This window comes from Dreissena polymorpha, chromosome 16 (assembly GCF_020536995.1).
Source record: "Dreissena polymorpha isolate Duluth1 chromosome 16, UMN_Dpol_1.0, whole genome shotgun sequence".
NCBI classification, from domain to species: Eukaryota; Metazoa; Mollusca; class Bivalvia; order Myida; family Dreissenidae; genus Dreissena; species Dreissena polymorpha.
This window is the reverse complement of record NC_068370.1, coordinates 5,230,103-5,255,528: the sequence shown is the minus strand read 5'-3', so window position 1 is coordinate 5,255,528 and position 25,426 is coordinate 5,230,103. Positions and strand designations below refer to the sequence as shown.

The window sequence follows — 25,426 nt, the reverse complement described above, 5'->3', positions numbered from 1 at the left end:
CCACACACAATCTACACTCCGTTTGATTTCGGTACAACCACAATAGGCTCACCCATTTACTTGTACCTTCCATCTTTTCAATAATGTCCATGAAACTAATACTTCGATCTTCTTCTAGAGTTTCTAACGTAAGTTATACGGAACACGTCGTAACCCTGCACAACAGGTTGAATATGTCATCAATATCAATGTGTAATTGATAATCCTTCAATTTTCCCAATCCATGAAAGCACTTTGGAAATTAGTTTGTATGGACTACTTATCAATGTCCACATTCACACTCTTTACACTGGGGTCATTTATTACCAACATTCCAAAGTCTATTGAGGTCTGTCTGCCTAGCAAGCTTGTCCATGCTCCTCAACAACAACAAAACTCTGTATCCACGCATTTGTCCCTAACCGACATTTGCGTTAAAAATCCACCCACAACTGTAAGCTGTGTTGTACTACCATATGCATAAACTCTCTGTGTTGTTAAAAAATGATTAAATTTCACTTTCTGGTTTTTAAGTCTTCCCAGAGTACCCGGTCAATGACGTTGCACGACGCTCCAGAATCGACAATAACAGGTGTCTCAATACCTCTATGTTGACATGACTATCTCCTGAAGCTTTATTCCATCTCGTTACCGTGAACACATAACTGTCCTCTGAATCTGATGGGGATTCTTCACATTTATCAGTCCTCACTTTTTAGCTCACCTGTTAGTTTGTCACTAGGTCACAATAGGTCAAATGATAGAAAAACCTTGTGTAGACAATAGAGGTCGCAGTTTTCATCACAATCTTTATGAAATTTGGTCAGAATCTATATCTTGATGAAATCTGGGTTGGGATTGTATTTGGGTCATCTTGGGGTCAAAAACTAGGTCACAAGGTCAAAAACTAGGTCAAATAATAGAAAAACCTTGTGTATTTGGGTCATCTGGGGTCAAAAACTAGGTCACCCAGGTCCAATAATAGAAAAACCTTGTATAGACAATAGAGGTCACAGTTTTCATCATCCAATCTTTATGAAATTTGGTCAGAATGTTTATCTTGATGAAATTAGGATGGGATTGTATTTGGGTCATCTGGGGTCAAAAACTAGGTCACTAGGTCAAATAATAGAAAAACCTTGTGAAGACAATAGAGGTCACAGTTTTCATCCAATCTTTATAAAATTGGATCAGAATGTTTATCTTGATGAAATCTGGGTTGGGATTGCATTTGGGTCACCTGGGGGTCAAAAACTAGGTCCACTAGGTCAAATAATAGAAAAACCTTGTGTAGACAATAGAGGTCACAGTTTTCATCTAATCTTTATAAAATTTGGTCAGAATGTTTATCTTGATGAAATCTGAGTTGTGATTGTATTTGGTTAGTCAGGTGAGCGATTCAGGGCCATCATGGCCCTCTTGTACCTAATTTGTGTTTAGGCTTGACAAACTAAGGTTTTGATTTATAGAATTTTTCAAAATGTCCTTCCTATTTGCACTTCCGACATTTCCTTCCTTTTGCCAATTACTTGGATTCAAATGTCTACAAAAATCACAACGAGACACAATTGAAGGTTCCACAATTTAATAAGCGCCCTCTATATATGTTCAAATCAGGGGATGCCACTCTAACATAATCCTTGTAATAGTATAACATGATTACTTCCCTTAGACTATTACTCGTACATGATACGATACTACACTCCCCAAACACGCATTTGAGCCTTGGTCAGGCGAAAAAAGGGTTAATGCATGTGTGTTAAGTGTTGTTCCAGATTTTGCAGTCTGCAAAGTCTTATAAAGGACGATTGTTTTGGCTTTTTTAAAGAAAATTGTTGAAAATAAATCTCTCTTTAGCAAAAATCTAGTAAATATTTAAAAAATTATCGCTGATAAGCTTGTGCGGACTTAACGGACTAATTTGGAGTGTGCACCTGCATTAAAATCTGATTTCCCAGAGGGAAGATCAATAATTAAAATGTTAGTAGTTTTGATTTATGCTCATGTGGTTAGCAATCGGAACTGCATATATTTTTCAGTAACAAGGAAGAGATTACAGATGAGAAACTTGCAGGCACCAGAATATTTGTGCTGGCAGGAAGCAGAGATAAATTCTCAGCTGCTGAGGTATTTTCTGAAAAGCTTTTTGTGACTTTTTAGCTCACCTGTCACGAAGTGACATGGTGAGCTTATGTTACCGTGTGATGACCGGCGTCCGTTGTGCGTGTGTCCGTCAACAATTTGTTTGTGTAGACAGTAGAGGTTCACAGTTTCATCCAATCTTTATGAAATTTGGTCAGAATGTTTATCTTGATTAAATCTGGGTTGGGATTGTATTTGGGTCATCTGGGGTCAAAAACTAGGTCACTAGGTTATATAATAGAAAAACCTTGTGTAGACAATAGAGGTCACAGTTTTCATCCAATCTTTATGAAATTTGGTCAGAATATTTATCTTGATGAAATCTGGGTTGGGATTGTATTTGGGTCATCTTGGGTCAAAAACTAGGTCACTAGGTCAAATAATAGAAAAACCTTGTGTAGACAATAGAGGTCAGTTTTCACCAATCTTTATGAAATTTGGTCAGAATGTTTAATTTGATGAATTTGGGTTGGGATTGTATTTGGGTCATCTGGGGTAAAAAAACTAGGTCACTAGGGTCAAATAATAGAAAAACCTTGTGTAGACAATAGAGGTCACAGTTTTCATCCAATTTTAATGAAATTAAGGTCAGAATGTTTATCTTGATGAAATCTGGGTTGGTATTGTATTTGGGTCATCTGCGGTTAAAAACTAGGTCACTAGGTCAATAATAGAAAAACCTTGTGTAAACCAGAGAGATCACAGTTTTCATCCAATCTTTATGAAATTTTGGCGGAATGTTTATCTTGATAAAATCTGGATTGGAATTGTATTTGGGTCATCTGGGGTCAGAAACTAGGTCTTGGGGTCACTGCATATCATTCTTTCCTAAAACTTTAACCGTCTTTAACGTGCTCATGGTGAGCTTTTGTGATCGCCTTTTGTCCGTTGTCCGTCGTGCGTTGTGCGTCGTCAACATTTACCATGTTCACTTCTCTAGAGGCCACATTATTGTCCAATCTTCATAAAATGTGGTCAAAAGATTGGTTTCAATGATATCTTGGTTGATTTTAAAATGGTTATGTTTGCTTGAAAAACAAAACATGGCTGCCAAGGGGCGGGGCATTTTTCCTAATATGGCTTTATATGGCTATAGCAAAATCTTGTTAACACTCTAGAGGCCACATTTATTGTCCGATCCTCATGAAAATTCATCCCAATGATATCTTGGGACGAGTTCGAAAATGATGTTTGGTTGGTTAAAAAACATGGGCGGCCAGGGGGCGGGGCATTTTTCCTTATATGGCTATAGTAAAACCTTGTTAACACTCTAGAGGCCACATTTATTTTCCGATCTTCATGAAACTTGCTCAGATGATTTGTCCCAATGATATCTTGGATGAGTTAAAAAAAAGGTAACCTTGGCTTGAAATACATGGCTGCCAAAGGGCGGGGCATTTTTCCTTATATGGCTATAGTAAAATCTTTCTAGTTTGCTCAATCTTCATGAAATTTGGTCAGAACATTTGTTTCCTGTGAAGTAAAGTTTGGTTTTATTATGTCAATATTATGTGACATAAACTGTATTATGTAATTTTTCATAACACAGAATTTTCATAGTTAACATAACGGTTTTTAGTCATTAACACATATGATAAGCCTTTCAACTAAGCGATAACTGAAAGAAGGACAACATGTACATGATTTTGCAGTATTTATGCAGTATTTATCTCCCTTGTTTAACCTGGTTCAGTAATCTATTTTTAGTTCTGTTCTGGAATTTGGGAAGATATTGATCATTGATAAATGCACTGTTCTGATGGAAAATTGACTACTCTGCCATTGATCTCTACTGAACTGTATAAAATAAGCTGTTTTGGCTGATTTAAACACCTCTTGATGCTTTCTTGAAAAGTTAACAGCTCTTGAAAATTTTGAAATAATTAAACTCTAAATTATTTTTAACACCAGCATCAAGACATTTTGGCATTATTTTCTAAAATTATTCTTATTATTTAGATTATTTTTATTTGAAAATTTTCTAAATTAATAAGACTCTATTCTATTTCAATAACTTTAGTAATTTTTTTCTTATTTTTACATTAGATTCACTGAAGTTTCCTAATCTCCATAAATATTGTTCTTTAGATTAAATTAGACCTATTTTGTAAACTAGTTTTTGAAGCACTTTCTAGACTAACAGTAACTTATATTTATATCAGTTATCTTGATACTTTACATGTGCATTGGTCCTGGACAGTTGATTACCCCCTTTTTAAATATGGTCACTAGGTCAAAGGTCATTGTAACAATAAGTTGGGAAATCGTTTCCGATCAATAACTTGTTTACGAATTGACCGCTTGTTTGATACTTCCCGTGTGCATTGGCATTGGACAGTAGTAGTCTCCTATTGAAATTGGGGTCACTAGTTCAAATTTCTGTTTGGAGGGGGCATATGTTAACAACCACAGAACTTATGTTTACTTAAAAAAAAATATAAAAAATATTGGCTATGTTTTGCTATACAGTTAAACAAGCAAACATAAGGATGATTGAATGATTAAGATGACAAGTTTCATGATTTTTCTGGAAAATGAAATCTTTTTGTAATTAAAGAGTCTAGTCTAAAATAAAATGCCTATGTTTATATTTTAATGTGAAGCCTGAAAAAGTGTTATAAGTTTATAAACCCATCCAAAAGCATAGGGATTTAATAAAATTGGCTTTGTCAGTCCGTCTGTCAGTCTGTCCTTCCGTCAGTCCATCTGTCACAAAACTTTGCGTCTCTTTATCTCAGAAACTATTTAAGATATCATGAAACTTCATGGATGTATAGATATCAATGAGACGAAGTGCCATGCACATGAACCATAACCCTACTTTTTCTTAAATAAGAGTTATTGCCCTTTGTTTTTTGTATGATGTAACTTTTCAGGGCTATATCTGAGATATCATACAAGACTATAACATGAAACTTCATAGGTGTATGAATATCATTGAGGAGAAGTGCCATCATGCACAAGAACCATAACCCTACTATTTCTATAATAAGAGTTATTGCCCTTTGTTGTTTTGTATTGTTATTTTTCAGGGCTATATGTCAAATATGCTTCAAGATGTCAATATGAAATTTCATGGTTGTATAGGTCTCAATAATAAGAATTGCAATGCATTAAAACAATTGCCCTACACTTAAATATTTTTTAGGATAATACCATATATATAAAGGCTTTGCACCCATCAATAAACTAACTTTCTTTGGCCGGGGAAATCAATTCAACAAATTTGCTTCTTCAGTCCAACACTTAAACATGCTTCTGGCTGATCTTTTTGTAGAGATAAAGCAAAATTTGGCAAAAACTAACGGATGCAACAATAAGCAAAAATGATCACAAGCCTATGGGCATCACATTTTAACATAGATCATAGATTTCTTTTTTCAGTTTAAATTTCAAATGATATTTTTCAGATAATTTCACTTCTTTAAATATGTAAAACAGTGTCATTGTTAATTGTTTGATAAATATATTTAAGTATTTAAAAAACTTTTCAATTATCATCACTTTCTTTGGATGATAAACATTAATATATCAAATTATTTCCCATATGATCTTTATGCATGTTCATACAGATTTGTAACAAATTAGCCTCTGAATTTTGCTAGGTGTATCAGGAACGACACTTTCCATATAGAAATTTTTGTTTATAACAGACTTCCCTCAACTGAAAAAGTTTCATAAAAGCTGAAAGTATTGTCCCTGAAAAGCCTGTGTGGACTGGAATGACACTTAACCGCACGTGCATTAGGCTTTGTTTTTTTCAGTTCGAGGCTCATAATCAGACACTTTTTTCAGTTTGACTCAATGAAGCGATACTTGGACACAGGTGGCAGTATCCTGGTGATGGCCGGTGAAGGGGGGGAGTCCAGGTTCGACACAAACATCAACTTCTTTCTTGAAGAGTTTGGAATCAATGTCAACTCAGGTATCTGCTTTAAACATTTTCACTTTGTTTTCTTTGATTACCATTCAAAAACATAATTCTGGCTTCTTTCATAGCAGTGTTTTTTTCACTATTTTTGGGATGGGGCTAGGTCCCTTTGCAATTGGAACGATCGTAACATTTTGACTCTAATTTGAAAATCAACTTTGTTGATTTTTTGCTAACAAAGACTTTAAAATTAAAGATTAAAGTGATTTTTATATTATATTTACTAAGGCACAATTTAATTAGCTGGATTTGAGATGAATTAAAAGACTTGTTTGAAAAAAAATCTTTTATTGGGAATATTAAGGTCCTATTTGGAAAACGTGGAAAACAATTATACTTTTTTTCTATTGGAAATTGGTCCCCATACTGGACCAGACTTGGAAAGGAAAAAACAACACTGCATAGCTAATTACTTTTAGACTTAAAAATCTTATCAAATCATCGCTAAATAAGTATTTGTGATTGTTATTTTCTACAAGAGATGCTATTAACATTTAAATGCCAAATAAACTTTGACTTTGCAAGCAGTTAAGATTCAGCTTTTGTTATTGATTGTATACGGTATATTAGTTGCCCTCTTGGAAAATGGGGCTCAATCAATGGTTTCACATAAAGTTTTGTCCCAGATTAGCCTATGTGTTCCACGGAAAATTCCAAACAGGCTGAACTTGTTATACCTGCTTAGCCTTTCTGGTTTTCACAGTCTAATATGGGACGACACATAACCCACGTGCAATGTTTTCCCTGTGCGCTGTGGGTGGCTCATCTTTTGTATTATTCATCACAGTTTGTCAGTAGAGTACACGGTTTTAGGTTAGTACACATGTGAAACAACAGCAAGATTTTTTAGTGATCAGAGGCTTGTTACGAATTCCAACTAAGGAAAAAAGTGTAGGCGTGTTGTGACTTAAATACACCAAAACTATTACTTATGCTCAGAAATGTAAGTTGGTTATAGATAACAACCAGAAACATCAGTTAACACTTTACCACTGAGATATACGTATTTTGAAGCATTTGTAGTCCGGTAGAAAGTTAAATCGCAGGCTGTTCTGATTTTATGCTGGTTGCAAAAGTCATCTTCACTTTGCTTATTATGGGGAAAAGGGTTAATATATGTTTTGTTTCATAACATGGTTTATTAATAGTACTGTTCAACCATGTTACAGATGCTGTTGTTCGGACGTCGTACTACAAATATTTCCACCCGAAGGAATGCCTGATATCTAATGGGGTGTTGAATCGGGCCATCAGCCAGGCTGCAGGAAAGTCAGTGGGTTTTGGAAGTGAGGACGAAAACAATGCCCAGTAAGTATGCACATGGACAGAAGGAAATAATATTACCCTCATATACATTAAAAACATTCAAAAAAACTTACTTTAAATGAAAAAAAGGACTTGTTCACAAGGTGTGGAAATGACAATTTTCTTAGTTAATGTCACGGATTCAAGTAATAAGCAAATTTGTTGAATTGATATACATTGCCAAATAATTTTTGTTTATGGATGGGTGCAAATCCCTTGATATACGGTATAATCATAAAAAATAATTCAGTGTAGAGCAATTGCTTTTATGCAATTATCCATCTATATACATATGAAGTTTTTACCAAAGTAATCAAAGGGCAAAAACTCTTGTTAAAGAAAGTGTATGGAGTATGGTTCTTGTAAATGGCACTTCTCATTGATATCTTTACACCAAGTTTCATGTTGGTATCTAATATAGTTTTCTGTGATATAGCCTTAACAGTTTTGTGACAGAAGTACGACAACGTTCTATATCCCACCCGCCAATAAATGATGAACATCCGGATGCAAATTTACCATAATGACTTGAGGTCATACTCGAAATACATGTTCATTCATGATAATTAATCCTAAGAAATTGAGGACATTATCCAGTGTTATCAACATGAAATAATTGAATAAATTTGAAGGCATCTGTTGTTTTGTTTCTATTTTTATGCCCCCGGATCGAATGATCGGGGGTATATTGTTTTTGGCCTGTCTGTCTGTCATTCCGTCATTCTGTCACCAAAACTTTAACCTTACATTAAAGTTTTGCAATAACTTTTGAAATATTGAACATAGCAACTTGATATTTGGCATGCATGTGTATCTCATGGAGCTGCACATTTTGAGTGGTGAAAGGTCAAGGTCATCCTTCAAAGTCAAAGGTAAAAAAAAGTTAACTTTTTTTCCTGTCTTATATTCTGTTCTTGTTTTATACTTCATGATGATCTTCAAAACATGCTTAAATCTGTAAACAATTCCTTTTAATTTAAGTGGTTTGTAGAAGGGAAGAACCTCCTTGCCACCTTTAAAGACAATACCTGGAGATCTTATGTAAAAACCACAGCACTGAGGTTCTGGAGGCTCTATGTCCATGTTAAAGCAGTATATGAGAGAATACATCACTGTAATCCTGGAATATTTATTTCTGACTTAATCCCATACACTTTCTGTTTAAGAGCCCTGCAGTTTTTGTACCCATATGGGGCCACTCTGTCGGCCATGAAGCCTGCAGTGGCAGTGCTGTCTACGGGGACCGTATCCTTCCCTCTCAACAGACCAGTGTGTGCCATGTACAGTCACAAGGTGGGTCTGCTTAACCCTTTGCATGCTGGGAAATTTGTCGTCTGCTAAAATGTTGTCTGCTGATTTACAAAAATTAGCATTTTCTTCTATTTTTTTTAAAGAATACAATCAGAATAGCAAACAGTTTGGATCCTGATGAGACGCCATGTTCTGTTGCGTCTCATCTTGATCCAAACTGTTTGCAAAGGCCTTCAAAATTCGGTTCCAGCACTGACAGAGTTATACATTATTTGAGATATTCCATCTTCATGGCATGATTTGAAACAAGCAGCTTGCAATGAACCTTATAGAACATGTTTTCATATGAAATTCTTCTTGTAAAATGAATCATACATGATTACAGTGATTTCAATTGAAGCATAATCCTGCATTTTGATGCAAGCAAGTAGTAATTTTCTCATGTTTGACTCCTTTAAAAAATTAGCCTTGCATCATTTTGACACATTTGTTTTCCAAAATCCAACTTGAAAAGAGGGTCAGAAATGATCATTTATGGAAATAATAAAGCTTTTGTGAAAATGTTTTATTCATTATTATGATAAATAAGCTATTACAAAACCTTAAACTTGCATTTAGGAACATTTCAAGTTACTTCAGTATTTTGACCATTATAATTTTTATTTTGACCCCTCATTATTTTGAGACCTTGGGCCATTTTGACTCCTGGTTTTCAAATTCTACTGAAATCCCTGATGAGTAGTTAAAATTTGATAAAAAGAACAGAAAACACTATGTTTTGTGATAAAAGCAAATCCAGTCATTAACAGTGTTAGTTTTAAAATACTTTAATACTGTAAAATAATTTATATTCAACGGCATGATTTCATGATTTGTTAGGAATCTGTGTTGGTAATTTTCCCATCTGTTTGTTATATGTGTCTATTGTAAATTGTCGTGGGGAGAGGGAGTCATTTGCAGGAAGTGGGCCCTGTTAATCCCAAGTCAATTATATGAGTCTTTTTCCGAGAAAACTGGGCTTAATGCCTAAACTTGATTTTTAGTAAGGAGGGACTTCTTTGAAACCAAAAATACCATAAAAGCGGAAAGTGTAGTCCCTGATTAGCCTGTGCGGACTGCAAAGGCTAATCTGGGACGACACTTTACGCACATGCATTATGCCCAGTTTTCTCAGAACACGACTCATATAATCTGTTGTTATGTGAAGATAGTAAACAACTCAGATTATTGCATGCCAATCAACTAGATCACATCATCATCTTACAATTGCATTTCTTGTCTTTGATTTGATGTGTATTTGCTGTTTAACATACAACCTCCCTAAAAAACACAATGTACACACTGGGCATGAAAGGTGTTAAAAATTAGGGTTTATCCTCTAATTTTCTAACAAAACAAAGTTAAAGGTATTGATACAGTTTTATACAATAGCGTTTTACATGTAATATCAAGTGTCAGATAAGTACCCATTGTAATGTACTCCCCTTTTTTGGTATCTGAATGTATCTAGTTTGAAAAACAAATGGAGGATGAGTGTGTGGATTACATTGGATATAAATGTATAACATGTCTACAGTAATTTAGCTTTAAATAATATAAAAATTTGAAATAATTATGCCCCCTTTGAAGAAGAGGGTGTATATTGTTTTGATGGATGTCGGTCGGTTTGTCAGTAGACCAATTCGTTTCCGATCGATAACTCATCAACAGATGGACCGATTGGCTTGATACTTCACATGTAAAAAGGTCGTGGCCAGTAAATGACCCCTATTGAAATTGGGGTCACTAGGTCAAAGTCAAGATCACTGTCATAATAAGTGTGAAAACTGTTTCTGATAAATAACTCTACAACAAATTGACCGATTGGCTTGATACTTCACATCTGCAGTAAATGACACCTATTAAAATTGGGGTTAATAGTTTAAAACCCTGTTTGGGGGGCATATGTCTTAACTGCTGATCTCTTGTTATTTTTTGTGATCTTAATGGATTCCCACCAAATCAACGAAAATAAATAACCCATGAATAATAATCAGTTTACAGTAACACAATTTCTAAAACTCGTTCATTTTTGTTTAGGAAAGAGCATATTAAAAGCATGTTTATTCATGTCTTCTTTAACATCAAAAGAGTTGTTTGCAGTTTGAACTTTCAGGTAACTTCCAGTTTCCAAATGATAATGTGATTGGTATTTTCAGGGATCAGGCAAGCTGGTGGTACTAGGGTCAGCCCACATGTTCAGTGACCAGTACATAGACAAGGAGGAAAACAGTAAAATTCTGGTCAGTCTTTTAATAAGTGGAATCTCGTTCTTGTAAAACCTGCTTAATGCACTTGCGTAAAGAGTCATTCCAGATTAGCCTTTGAAGTCTGCACAGGCTATTCAGGGACGACATATTCCATCTACACTTGATTTGCATAGGAAGAGACCTTCTTTCAACGAAATTTTTTATAAAAACGGAATGTGTCTTCCCTGCTTAGCTTGTGTGGATGGTACTGGCTTAACTGGGACGGCACTTTACACACATGCAAAAAGCCGTGTTTTTTTGGAGCACAGCTCAGTTTATTATAAGCATTTTTAGCTTGACCTTGTAAAATGCACCTGAGAACTCTTTATCACCTTTGCTGTATATTTACTAAAACTATGTGTGAAACGCATTCTAATGACTTGCCCAGTAAATTGTATATCCACTTTTGTTCAAATTTTAAAGTTTGTGCATGACCTAATGGTCGCAAAATGCTTATACTTCCACTTGTCTTGATCAGGTTTTGTATTATTATACGCTGAACAGGTTTGGTATTATTATAGGCTGATCATTCTTACAATTTCTAGAGATCTGCATTTGCAATATTTTTATGCCCCCCTTCGAAGAAGAGGGGGTATATTGCTTTGCTCATGTCGGTCGGTCCGTCCACCAGGTGGTTGTCAGACGATAACTCAAGAACGCTTGGGCCTAGGAACATGAAACTTCATAGGTACATTGATCATGACTTGCAGATGACCCATATTGATTTTGAGGTCACTAGGTCAAAGGTCAAGGTCACGATGCCCTGAAATAGTAAAATGGTTTCCGGATGATAACTCAAGAACGCATACGCCTAGGATCATGAAACTTCATGGGTAGATTGATCATGACTCGCAGATGACCCCTATTGATTTTGAGGTCACTAGGTCAAAGGTCACGGTGACCCGAAATAGTAAAATGGTTTCCGGATGATAACTCAAGAACGCATATGCCTAGGATCATGAAACTTCATGGGTAGATTGATCATAACTCGCAGATGACCCCTATTGATTTTCAGGTCACTAGGTCAAAGGTGAAGGTCACAGTGACAAAAGTTGTATTCACGCAATGGCTGCCAGTACAACTGACAGCCCATATGGTGGGCATGCATGTTTTACAAACAGCCCTTGTTACTTACATGTTTTATTAATACTTTATAATGTTACTACAATTAGTTTTATTTTGAGTAACTTTTATTATGATCACTTATCCATAGAATTGTCACCTACTAATTGTGTGTGCTTTTACAAAACTTAACCTTATAATAAATCCTTTTTGAGACATTTTCTTTACATGTTAGATGTTTCACTTGTGTCTATTCATTATGATGTGTTTTACCAGGATGTGTTGCTGCAGTTTCTGACAACAGATGACATCAAGTTCAATGTGATAGATGCAGATGCACCAGAGGTAAAACTTTAATAAATACAATAAGAATTAAAATAGTGTTACATTAATTGCCCAGCAGAATTTTTTTTTAGATCACTATAGCATGTTGCTATTCCTCAAACCTCCTCCCCCGTCATCTGCTGTCCCTCTGTGCAGGCATATAAACATATATCCTCCCCCGTCATCTGCTGTCCCTCTGTGCAGGCATATAAACATATACCCTCCCCCGTCATCTGCTGTCCCTCTGTGCAGGCATATAAACATATACCCTCCCCCGTCATCTGCTGTCCCTCTGTGCAGGCATATAAACATATACCCTCCCCCGTCATCTGCTGTCCCTCTGTGCAGGCATATAAACATATACCCTCCCCCGTCATCTGCTGTCCCTCTGTTCAGGCATATAAACATATACCCTCCCCCGTCATCTGCTGTCTCTCTGTGCAGGCATATAAACATATACCCTCCCCCGTCATCTGCTGTCCCTCTGTGCAGGCATATAAACATATACCCTCCCCCGTCATCTGCTGTCCCTCTGTGCAGGTTATAAACATATACCCTCCCCCGTCATCTGCTGTCCCTCTGTGCAGGCATATAAATATATACCCTCCCCCGTCATCTGCTGTCCCTCTGTGCAGGCATATAAACATATACCCTCCCCCTTCATCTGCTGTCCCTCTGTGCAGGCATATAAACATATACCCTCCCCCGTCATCTGCTGTCCCTCTGTGCAGGCTTATAAACATATACCCTCCCCCGTCATCTGCTGTCCCTCTGTGCAGGACATATACCCTCCCCCATCATCTGCTGTCCCTCTGTGCAGGACATATACCCTCCCCCATCATCTGCTGTCCCTCTGTGCAGGACATTTACCCTCCCCCATCATCTGCTGTCCCTCTGTGCAGGACATATACCCTCCCCCATCATCTGCTGTCCCTCTGTGCAGGACATATAAACATATACCCTCCCCCGTCATCTGCTGTCCCTCTGTGCAGGACATATACCCTCCCCCATCATCTGCTGTCCCTCTGTGCAGGACATATACCCTCCCCCATCATCTGCCGTCCCTCTGTGCAGGCATATAAACATATACCCTCCCCCGTCATCTGCTGTCCCTCTGTGCAGGACATATACCCTCCCCCATCATCTGCTGTCCCTCTGTGCAGGACATATACCCTCCCCCATCATCTGCTGTCCCTCTGTGCAGGACATATACCCTCCCCCATCATCTGCTGTCCCTCTGTGCAGGACATATACCCTCCCCCATCATCTGCTGTCCCTCTGTGCATGACATATACCCTCCCCCATCATCTGCTGTCCCTCTGTGCAGGACATATACCCTCCCCCATCATCTGCTGTCCCTCTGTGAAGGACATATACCCTCCCCCGTCATCTGCTGTCCCTCTGTGCAGGACATATACCCTCCCCCGTCATCTGCTGTCCCTCTGTGCAGGACATATACCCTCCCCCATCATCTGCTGTCCCTCTGTGCAGGACATATAAACATATACCCTCCCCCGTCATCTGCTGTCCCTCTGTGCAGGACATATACCCTCCCCCATCATCTGCTGTCCCTCTGTGCAGGACATATACCCTCCCCCATCATCTGCTGTCCCTCTGTGCAGGCATATAAACATATACCCTCCCCGTCATCTGCTGTCCCTCTGTGCAGGACATATACCCTCCCCCATCATCTGCTGTCCCTCTGTGCAGGACATATACCCTCCCCCATCATCTGCTGTCCCTCTGTGCAGGACATATACCCTCCCCCATCATCTGCTGTCCCTCTGTGCAGGACATATACCCTCCCCCATCATCTGCTGTCCCTCTGTGCAGGACATATACCCTCCCCCATCATCTGCTGTCCCTCTGTGCAGGACATATACCCTCCCCCGTCATCTGCTGTCCCTCTGTGCAGGACATATACCCTCCCCCGTCATCTGCTGTCCCTCTGTGCAGGCATATAAACATATAAATAATGAATATGAGCCTCTCTCTGGGATAGGTGGCTTAATACATGTGCACAAGTTGCATTCCTGATTAGCCTGTGAAGTCTGCACAGGCTTATCAGAGACATTTACCTCTTTTATGGTATTTATGTAAAGGAAGTCTGTTTTCAGTGGAAATCCTGGTTAGGTTGAAAGTGTCATCCTTGATTAGCCTGTGGGGACAGCACGGGGTTATCTTGGACAAAACTTTATACACATGAATTAAGCACCTTTTACCCATAGCAAGGCCCATATAATTCCAATATGAGTATGTTTGTAAAAATATACAATAAAATGTATATGTTCCTCAAGCAATTTCATTGAAACTTGAAGTAAGTAATCAACCTGTGGTGTTGATATGCATAACAAGGATCCATATACATGTATTCCTAAGTGAATTGTTTTGAAACGAAGATGACAAGGAAGTATTGGAGAAATGCTAATAGCCATGTTTGTTTCCAAGATGTAATTTTAAATAAACGGGTGGCTGTAGATTTCCGAAAAATATCATATGTCCTTAGAACAAAATTTATTGAAAAAACAACATCAAAATGTTCATTTCTATTTGTGACATTTATAATTGTTACTTCACACAGTAAGTTAAGTGAAATATTTAGTTTGCTTATTCTACTGCATACTTATATTGACAGATCTCTGACTACAACATGCTGCCAGACGTGGCAAAGATATCTGAGCACCTGAAGACATGTCTACAGGAGAGTGACGACATCCCGCGAGATATCACCACGCTGTTTGACAACTCCCTCTTCAAGCTGGACACCAGTCTTGTGCCTAAGGCCATCAAGTGAGTGCCAGTCTCATGTTTCTTTGTTTTTCTTTGTAAAAGAAATAAGCCTTGTTCTTGTAACACTGGGCTTAATTAATTCATGTGCGGAAAGTGACTACCCAGATTAGCAGTCTGCACAAGCTAATTAGGAACAACATTTTCAGACTGAAATGGACTTTTATTAGCAATTGACTAAAGTGAAAGTGTCATCCCTCATGAGACTGTGCAGACTGGACAGGCTAATCCACTTTACACTCATGAGACTGGACAGGCTAATCCACTTTACACTCATGAGACTGGACAGGCTAATCCACTTTACTCTCATGAGACTGTGCAGACTGGACAGGCTAATCCACTTTACACTCATGAGACTGTGCAGACTGGACAGGCTAATCCACTTTACACTCATGAGACTGTGCAGACTGGGCAGGCTAATCCACTTTACACTCATGAGACTGTGCAGACTGGACAGGCTTATCCACTTTACACTCATGAGACTGTGCAGACTGGACAGGCTAATCCACTTTACACTCATGAGACTGTGCAGACTGGACAGGCTAATCCACTTTACACTCATGAGACTGTGCAGACTGGACAGGCTAATCCACTTTACACTCATGAGACTGTGCAGACTGGACAGGCTAATCCACTTTACTCTCATGAGACTGGACAGGCTAATCCACTTTACACTCATGAGACTGGACAGGCTAATCCACTTTACACTCATGAGACTGGACAGGCTAATCCACTTTACACTCATGAGACTGTGCAGACTGGACAGGCTAATCCACTTTACACTCATGAGACTGTGCAGACTGGACAGGCTAATCCACTTTACACTCATGAGACTGTGCAGACTGGACAGGCTAATCCACTTTACACTCATGAGACTGTGCAGACTGGACAGGCTAATCCACTTTACACTCATGAGACTGTGCAGACTGGACAGGCTAATCCACTTTACACTCATGAGACTGTGCAGACTGGACAGGCTAATCCACTTTACACTCATGAGACTGGACAGGCTAATCCACTTTACACTCATGAGACTGTGCAGACTGGACAGGCTAATCCACTTTACTCTCATGAGACTGGACAGGCTAATCCACTTTACACTCATGAGACTGTGCAGACTGGACAGGCTAATCCACTTTACACTCATGAGACTGTGCAGACTGGACAGGCTAATCCACTTTACACTCATGAGACTGTGCAGACTGGACAGGCTAATCCACTTTACACTCATGAGACTGTGCAGACTGGACAGGCTAATCCACTTTACACTCATGAGACTGTGCAGACTGGACAGGCTAATCCAATTTACACTCATGAGACTGTGCAGACTGGGCAGGCTAATCCACTTTACACTCATGAGACTGGACAGGCTAATCCACTTTACACTCATGAGACTGTGCAGACTGGACAGGCTAATCCACTTTACACTCATGAGACTGTGCAGACTGGACAGGCTAATCCACTTTACACTCATGAGACTGTGCAGACTGGACAGGCTAATCCACTTTACACTCATGAGACTGTGCAGACTGGACAGGCTAATCCACTTTACACTCATGAGACTGGACAGGCTAATCCACTTTACACTCATGAGACTGGACAGGCTAATCCACTTTACACTCATGAGACTGGACAGGCTAATCCACTTTACACTCATGAGACTGTGCAGACTGGACAGGCTAATCCACTTTACACTCATGAGACTGTGCAGACTGGACAGGCTAATCCACTTTACTCTCATGAGACTGGACAGGCTAATCCACTTTACTCTCATGAGACTGTGCAGACTGGACAGGCTAATCCACTTTACTCTCATGAGACTGTGCAGACTGGACAGGCTAATCCACTTTACACTCATGAGACTGTGCAGACTGGACAGGCTAATCCACTTTACACTCATGAGACTGTGCAGACTGGACAGGCTAATCCACTTTACACTCATGAGACTGTGCAGACTGGACAGGCTAATCCACTTTACACTCATGAGACTGTGCAGACTGGACAGGCTAATCCACTTTACACTCATGAGACTGTGCAGACTGGACAGGCTAATCCACTTTACACTCATGAGACTGGACAGGCTAATCCACTTTACACTCATGAGACTGGACAGGCTAATCCACTTTACACTCATGAGACTGTGCAGACTGGACAGGCTAATCCACTTTACACTCATGAGACTGTGCAGACTGGACAGGCTAATCCACTTTACTCTCATGAGACTGGACAGGCTAATCCACTTTACTCTCATGAGACTGTGCAGACTGGACAGGCTAATCCACTTTACTCTCATGAGACTGCAGACTGGACAGGCTAATCCACTTTACACTCATGAGACTGTGCAGACTGGACAGGCTAATCCACTTTACACTCATGAGACTGTGCAGACTGGACAGGCTAATCCACTTTACACTCATGAGACTGTGCAGACTGGACAGGCTAATCCACTTTACACTCATGAGACTGTGCAGACTGGACAGGCTAATCCACTTTACACTCATGAGACTGTGCAGACTGGACAGGCTAATCCACTTTACACTCATGAGACTGTGCAGACTGGACAGGCTAATCCACTTTACTCACATGCATGAAGCCAATTTTTCCCAGAACAAGGCTAAAATTAAAAATTAAGCATTTTATGTGTCTGCTCATCCATTCATATGTCTTGAAGCTTTTGTTTTAACTTCTCTTTAACTATGGATTTCTCTCAAAATTTTGTAGTTGAATGTGTAGATGGTACAACATGTATTCTGCAAGGTATTGAAGCTTCACTGATTATTGTGTTAGTTTTACATACATTTCACTGTGGTCTTGTTAAAAAATTGATTATTTATCCAAAATGTAAAGTAATTCATAATAAATAGAATATTATGTTACTATGGTGTTCTGAGATATAGTGTGTGTTTTTTCCCATTCTGGTGATGGGGTAGTGGCCCTTTGGACTGAAAAAAAAACAGGTTGAATAAAAATGGGAAATTTGTGTTGCTGGTTAGCTAAAACAAATACTGTATAATATATATGTAAAAAGTGTTTTCAATTTAAATCTTACAATGGTTTAACTGATACAGCTGGATTTTTTAAAATTTGAGAGTTATTTACCAAAAAAATTGAGACATTAAACTGGGAATTTAAGGCAGTTATTTTAGGAAAATGTACATAGGTTGTGTGAAGTTGTATTGCATGACTGTTTCTGTTACTTTTTTAATACCAAAACAAAGCACAAATGATTTTATGTCACATAACTTTTGTCAAACAATGTTATGTCAATATATGATGTTTCCATCACTTCCTGTGTTGAGCCAAAATGATCATTACTTAATTAGTCTGGACATTTATATTAACCAAGGAAACTAGTCCTGCCACAAGTGTGATATGGAAACGGGAAATGCTTGAATCTCAATAGGTTTTTCATATTTGAGTGTTGAAAACTCTACGTGGTGACAGATAAACAATAGGTATGTAATATATATACGTAATAAATATAATAGAATGTTTTTATACTTTGAAGCATTATGGGTCCTCAAATAATTCCACCTCAGGCATGGAAGGACCTTATAAACTACAAAATACACACACACTTTGAAGCAGCATATTTCCTTTCTAACAGGCTTTGACATAAATTTGTGAAAAACTATTGGCAACATGATTTTATCTTATGTGTGTGTTTTCTGTAAGAATAATACACTGTGAATATGCTATTTCTTAATTTCTGTTGTTTTGTTGTTTTCTGTATTTACAGTAAGTCTCCTTGGTGAAAGTGTATAGTTACTAGTTTAACACTGCATACAACTGTGTATTTGTATTTATAATATATACACTTTATTGATGTATTGGTGGTTCGTGTTTTCCAGAGCGTACGAGCAGTTGAATACCAAACATGAGCCTCTTACCTTGATCACTCCACAGTTCGAGACACCCCTGCCTCCCTTAAACCCAGCTGTAAGTGAAATACTTGTCTGTATCTACATGTTAAATATATATCTATACATTTGAAATAAGCCTGTTTATCATACATGTGAAACACTTATATATCGGGATCTATGCATGTTAAGTACTACTTTGTATCTATACACATGAAATACTGCTTTGTATTCATAGGCCTGGTTTAATTGCATTTGCACTGCAGCTTTCATGCAATAAGTAGCATGCATATAAATCAAAACGAAGTAAAAATATGCTACCCACTTCATATAGCACAATAAGCTTGCATATCAGGCTTTACCCACTAGTTTCTGTAAAAAATACTTTAAATTATGGTATAATTGTGGGTTAAGAAATCTGTTGGTTAACAGTCACTGATATTGGCACAAGCCTCAGATTCTCAGTTCAATACAGAAACGCTTGTTATAATTTCCTCATCTAAGTAATATAAAAATTCTGGCATGTTTGGTCAAACTGCTAATTTTGATGACTGGGTGTACCCATTTTATTTTAAACATCTGCATCTTAACAGCAAACCATGATTTGAGCCTTGTTCTGGAAAAACTGAGCTTAATGTATCTGCACGAAGTGTCTTCCCAGATTAGCCCATGCTGTCTGAACAGGCTAATCAGGGACAGCACTTTCCCTTTCTGTCTAAACAGGCTAATCAGGGACTGCACTTTCCCTTTCTGTCTGAACAGGCTAATCAGGGACAGCACTTTCCCTTTCTGTCTAAACTGGATTTTTTGGAAGAGACTACCTTTAAACAAAAAAATCAACAAAAGCGGAAACTGTCGTCCCTGCTAAGCCCGTGCAAACTTCACAGGCTATTCTGGGATGACACTTTACGCACATGCATTAAGACCAGTTTTCCAAAAATTTGGCTTATTTTGTATGTGCTTTGTATTGCAGGTGTTTCCTCCCCAGTTCCGAGAGTTGCCTGCCCCTTGTCTGGACCTGTTTGACCTGGACGAGCAGTTCTCATCAGAGAAAGTGCGCCTTGCACAGCAAACCAACAAATGTAAGGTCACAATGTTGATCCATGTACATGTAAGACAGTGAGTGAAATCATTATCAAAATAAGCTCACAATTGTAAAATCATGATCATTGTTATGTCACAAAAAATATGTAAAATAAAAAAATTAATTAGGGAAAATTATCTTCATGAACCTAACAACCCCTCCATTTGGTTAAATAGTTAAAGGCTCAAGTCTTTGACGTTGCTTGTTCTGATATGGACAGTTGCCCACCCAACAGCTAATATGGTTTAAGGCTTTCATGCAAAGCACTTAGCTTATATGTTGGCATCGAGGAAAGATGGTGTCTCAAAAAGAAGAAGCTTGTTGGCCATTAATCACAGGGAATGAAAAGCAAACACACCATTTCTCCTCACAGACTTTCTTTGTTTAGCGTTCCATTATCATGTTTATATCCTAAACTCTTACCCTGTGGAACCTTACAAATATTTCCTAATATTTCCTAACCTCGTATAAGCTCAGCTTGTAGAGTCATAAACTACAATTCCAAAGGTCCAAGATTTTATTAAACATAACTTGCATGGTAATCAGACATTGAATTATTTCATCTGCCCTTGGCCGCATACCTCAGACCCATATTTCTACATTCTGACCCATGTTTCTACACTCTGACCCATGTTTCAATATTCTGACCCATGTTTCAATATTCTGACCCATGTTTCTACACCCTCACCCATGTTTCTACACTCTGACCCATGTTTCTACACTCTGACCCATGTTTCAACATTCTGACCCATGTTTCTACACTCTGACCCATGTTTCAACATTCTGACCCATGTTTCTACACTCTGACCCATGTTTCAACATTCTGACCCATGTTTCTACACTCTGACCCATGTTTCTACATTCTGACCCATGTTTCTACACTCTGACCCATGTTTCTACACTCTGACCCATGTTTCTACACTCTGACCCATGTTTCTACACTCTGACCCATGTTTCTACACTCTGACCCATGTTTCAACATTCTGACCCATGTTTCTACACTCTGACCCATGTTTCAACATTCTGACCCATGTTTCTACACTCTGACCCATGTTTCTACATTCTGACCCATGTTTCTACACTCTGACCCATGTTTCTACACTCTGACCCATGTTTCTACACTCTGACCCATGTTTCTACATTCTGACCCATGTTTCTACACTCTGACCCATGTTTCTACATTCTGACCCATGTTTCTACACTCTGACCCATGTTTCTACACTCTGACCCATGTTTCTACACTCTGACCCATGTTTCTACACTCTGACCCATGTTTCTACACTCTGACCCATGTTTCTACCCTCTTGCCCTGCAGGTTCTGATGATGACCTGGAGTACTATGTACGAGAATGTGGTGACATCCTGGGGGTTACAACCAACCTTGCCCAAGACAAGAGGGACGCTAAACACATCCTGGAATACATCTTCACACAAGTGGTGGAATTCAAGAAGTTAAATCAGGTACCTGTCATCTTGATTGTATGAGACGCTGTCTTGGAAAACTGGGCCTAATGCATGAGCATCAAGTGCCGTCCACACAGGCCTATCAGGGACAACACTTTCCACCTAAACTTGATTTTCACTAAGAAGAGATGTGCTTTAAAGAAAAAATACCATAAAATGCGGAAAGTGTCGTCTCTAATTAGCCTGTGCAGACTGCACAGGCTAATCTGGGATGACATTTAACGTTCATGCATTCAACCCCATTTTCCATGACCAAGGCTCTATTATTTCATCTTTGCTGCCTCAACATTATGCAGCCCATGCAAATGACGCAGGACCTCAGACATTTCAAATAAAAATGGATGAGGTATAATTTCTAAATCAGCAGTCCTTGTGCCTGGTTAAAATTTGATGAGAAAACCTACACATGTATGTGTTGTGGTAGGAAATGAAAACAAAACTGCATATCTGTGAGAAATATTGACTGTTTCCATTTACTTTCTTTAAATACAGCCAATTACAATAAAATAGAATGGGTTATAACCAACCAGTCAAGCATACTTGCTATCAACTTGTCACAGAAAATTAAGCAAGGCTTTTTTGGTCGCTATAATAATGTGACGTGAATTGGTTTCAATACTTTAAACAAATATAAAAATGCTGGGAAAAAACATTTGCCCTATCAAAAGTTACTTCTTTAGGAAAGATTTTAAAGGCATATGCCATAGGCTATTTTGTTTCTTTTGCGATTATCATTAAATAAAATGTCAGCATCGGCGTCCACATAAATCTCTTATTAAATTAAACTGGCAATATTTCTGTTTCTACTGCAAGTATTATATTGTGCCTTCGCATAGGTATGTGGGGTCATTGTGTAAGGTCACTGACCAGGTTCCATAACATTACCTGGAATTTATCAAATATGCTCCTTTTTGTACTTAAAAAATGTGTATGAATGTTTGCCTGCAACTACTCCATTTCTCATTATTTACATGATACATGTATATTGAAATGAAATACTATATAGGTGTTCATGATCTTTAAGAACGTAGACCTATAATTTTTGCCAGTCTTCAAGCATGATTATGCTACTTTTTGCACTGAGAAAAGTCGAATTTGGTTTTCATGTAAGTTTAAATTCATCTTAAATTTTGCAGTTATTCAATTGAACCTTCCCACATGTCTTTGGGAGCATCATGATGTCAAAGACCAATGGCTATAACTCATACAGGCAGTTCACCAGAATTATGTCCCTTATTATACTGTTTATATTTACAAAATGTTGCGTCCAACTATCTGTTGCTGGCATGCAGAATAAGCATGGTGTAGCATTAAGGACAGTTGAGTCAAGGTCAAGGTCACTGTTGATAAAAAAACATTATAAGATTGTACTCAATTACTTCAAATAGGATGTAGATATTATGTGGAAATTGTTTGTGTAGGACGATAATAGGTTGTTCTTGTGAGGGATTGCATTCAGGGCCAGTGGGATCAAGGTCACTGTTACTTCAAACAGAAAAGGAGTTTCCACTCAATAACTAAAGTTTGGATGGAAGTATTGTGCTTTAATTTTGTTAATGTGTAGCTTTCACGCACACCTAGGGTAGAAATGCATTTGATCCTATTTTTTTCAAGGTCATAGGTACAAATAAAGGAAACAAAATGTTTTTGCTCAATACTTTTTAATATTTTGCTTGAATGGGGACGGAAATAATTTGCTTTATATTGTGTTAGTATAGTTTCCTGGCATTGTCACGTTACTTGTTTTAATTTATAAATTTAAAGCTTAAAGTTTACATATACTATATAACTGCAAGAATAGTCAGTGTGTTGTCTGGGGACAGCTCTTGTATCCATATCTTAAAAATAAATCTTAATGTTGACTGTTTATGTATTTGCAATGTGATAATGACAGTAATTAACTTGAAAAAAGTAGTTATTTTATATTATGATTGAAAAAAAGGACAAGGTCCAGGTCCATTTTTTAGGTCTAACAGAATTCAAAAGCTTCACGATATCTTGTCTTAAAGAATTGTGTGTCTTTTGCACAGATTGCTTTTTTTTATATGAATATGCTCTATTATTTATCACTAAACACATTATTTGTCCTCACAAATTTTTGACTGCTCATTAGATCAGGATTATTGTTTCATGTGATTTTTATTAAAGGGAAGTTTTTAAACAAACCGTATTGATGAAGACTTTCTATTGTGTTGACAGGAGAGAGATTTTGACCAGGCCCAGTATGGTAACGGAGGGGGTGGGGCGGAGGCCATGTACTGATCTAAACCAAGTGCAGGGAACCAGGATACACAATCACAAAACCTGGAGACCATGGGAGCCAGATCTTGAAAACAAGCGTGAATGTGATATATAAACATTTCATACATTATGTGCTGATACATATTTTATTCTCTCATCATTTGTCAGCAAAAAATTTACTGCGTTGTGCATTAATTGTGCTACAATAGGAAAAAAATATTACTTGAAGGAAACTGTAATTATTTTTAATTTTACTTATCTGTCCAGCATTTTCTCTCTTTTAAGCATGTTTAGTAACTCGATGATATTTGCAACAGTTCACAGTCTTCAGGTTTTCTTGTGTTGCAATTGCACCCAACAATACTGGGTATTCAAAGTGGGAGTACAGGCCCTTGTTCATCTTGTACTTTTAATTGTCTCGAATATAATGTTTTGAGAAATTTTCTCTTCAATTCTTCATGGAAGTTTGATATTTCAACAAATTAATCATTACAAACACGTTGATTTTCGACATAAGCTATAAAAAGTTAAACTGTTGTAAGTTATTACTGTTATAGTAAAAGAATTTGGTGTAGTGTGTATAGAAAGTATATGGAAGTGTTATTGTGGAAGAGAATTTACCGACCATTAGATTATAATTATATTGACTAATAATTACATTTTATATCATATTATTGTTTTTTTGCTTACAGTTTTAAAATGATGAATGAATCAATTTGGATTCATTTTAAATTACAATGCCCATTACTTTGTGCTAACATAATTGTATAAAGTTGTCTTCGTGTTATGATTTAAAAATTGATGGGTGCAGACAAGATCAAAATCTGTACAAACAAATTGCCTTTAAATTTATTCCACATTGTCCACAAATGAAATAATCTCAACAATATTCTTGATAATTGTGAATAAATTATGTTGGTATGTAAATATGCATGAATTATTTAATTTTGTTAAGAATTGTATGTCTGTAGAATTTGTCACTTTTCAATAAATTATTTAATTCCTTAACAAGTTTTGTGGGTGTTATTATAAGCCTTTCTGGACAAAGGCCATACAGCATATATGATTTGGTTGTGTGTGCTTGAATACGAAGATCCTCTAGTATAAGAGAATCCCCACTTCGGGACCTCATGCAACCAAATTACACATAAGTCATCACAGGGTATGTGGTCTCAGAAAAAGGTCCGTAACATTTGATCCATTTGATGGTAAGCTCAGTTCGTTTTAAATTTACAACCCCCCCCCCCCCCCCCCCCTTTGGCTAAACAATAACTCACTCAGGACGGATCACATTTTCCACTTGCTAAAAAGTAGACGTGCCTTGTTCTTACTCCCTTTTCATGACAGGACTTATGCTTTCAGGACAAGACACTTTCTTACTATCGTACAATTAGCATCTAATCTTCATCAAAGTGCCTGAAAATGATTGTTTTCATGAAATCGATGCCAAGTTTGATATCCAACCAATTCGCTTCAGTCGAAATTTACCTCGCCAACTATTCTAGAGGTGTGCATTGAATAAAGTGGAGCCCACGTTATATGCTCGTAAACCGCAAATTTAGACCAGACATCTTCGGATTAATTGCCCCTTATTTATACAGAAATGCGACATTTGCTATTTCCCCTCTTTTAGTCGAACATTTTCATCAAATCTCCCATCGTCTAGAAATGTGTATGGTGGTCCTTCAAAATTATTGCCCTTAGCTCA

General features: G+C 37.8%; 1 protein-coding gene across 1 annotated transcript; it reads left to right on the top strand.

Moving 5' to 3' along the window:
- Positions 1–2,014: 2,014 nt before the first annotated feature.
- LOC127862515 (intraflagellar transport protein 52 homolog) lies at positions 2,015–24,729 on the top strand. The gene is made up of 11 exons (XM_052401671.1): positions 2,015–2,106; positions 5,917–6,046; positions 7,222–7,360; positions 8,524–8,650; positions 10,807–10,890; positions 12,235–12,303; positions 14,918–15,072; positions 18,921–19,008; positions 19,903–20,011; positions 21,329–21,474; positions 23,677–24,729. The coding sequence occupies exons 2-11, from the start codon at positions 5,926–5,928 to the stop codon at positions 23,737–23,739; spliced, it is 1,101 nt and encodes a 366-aa protein (XP_052257631.1). The 5' UTR covers positions 2,015–2,106; positions 5,917–5,925; the 3' UTR covers positions 23,740–24,729.
- Positions 24,730–25,426: the final 697 nt, after the last annotated feature.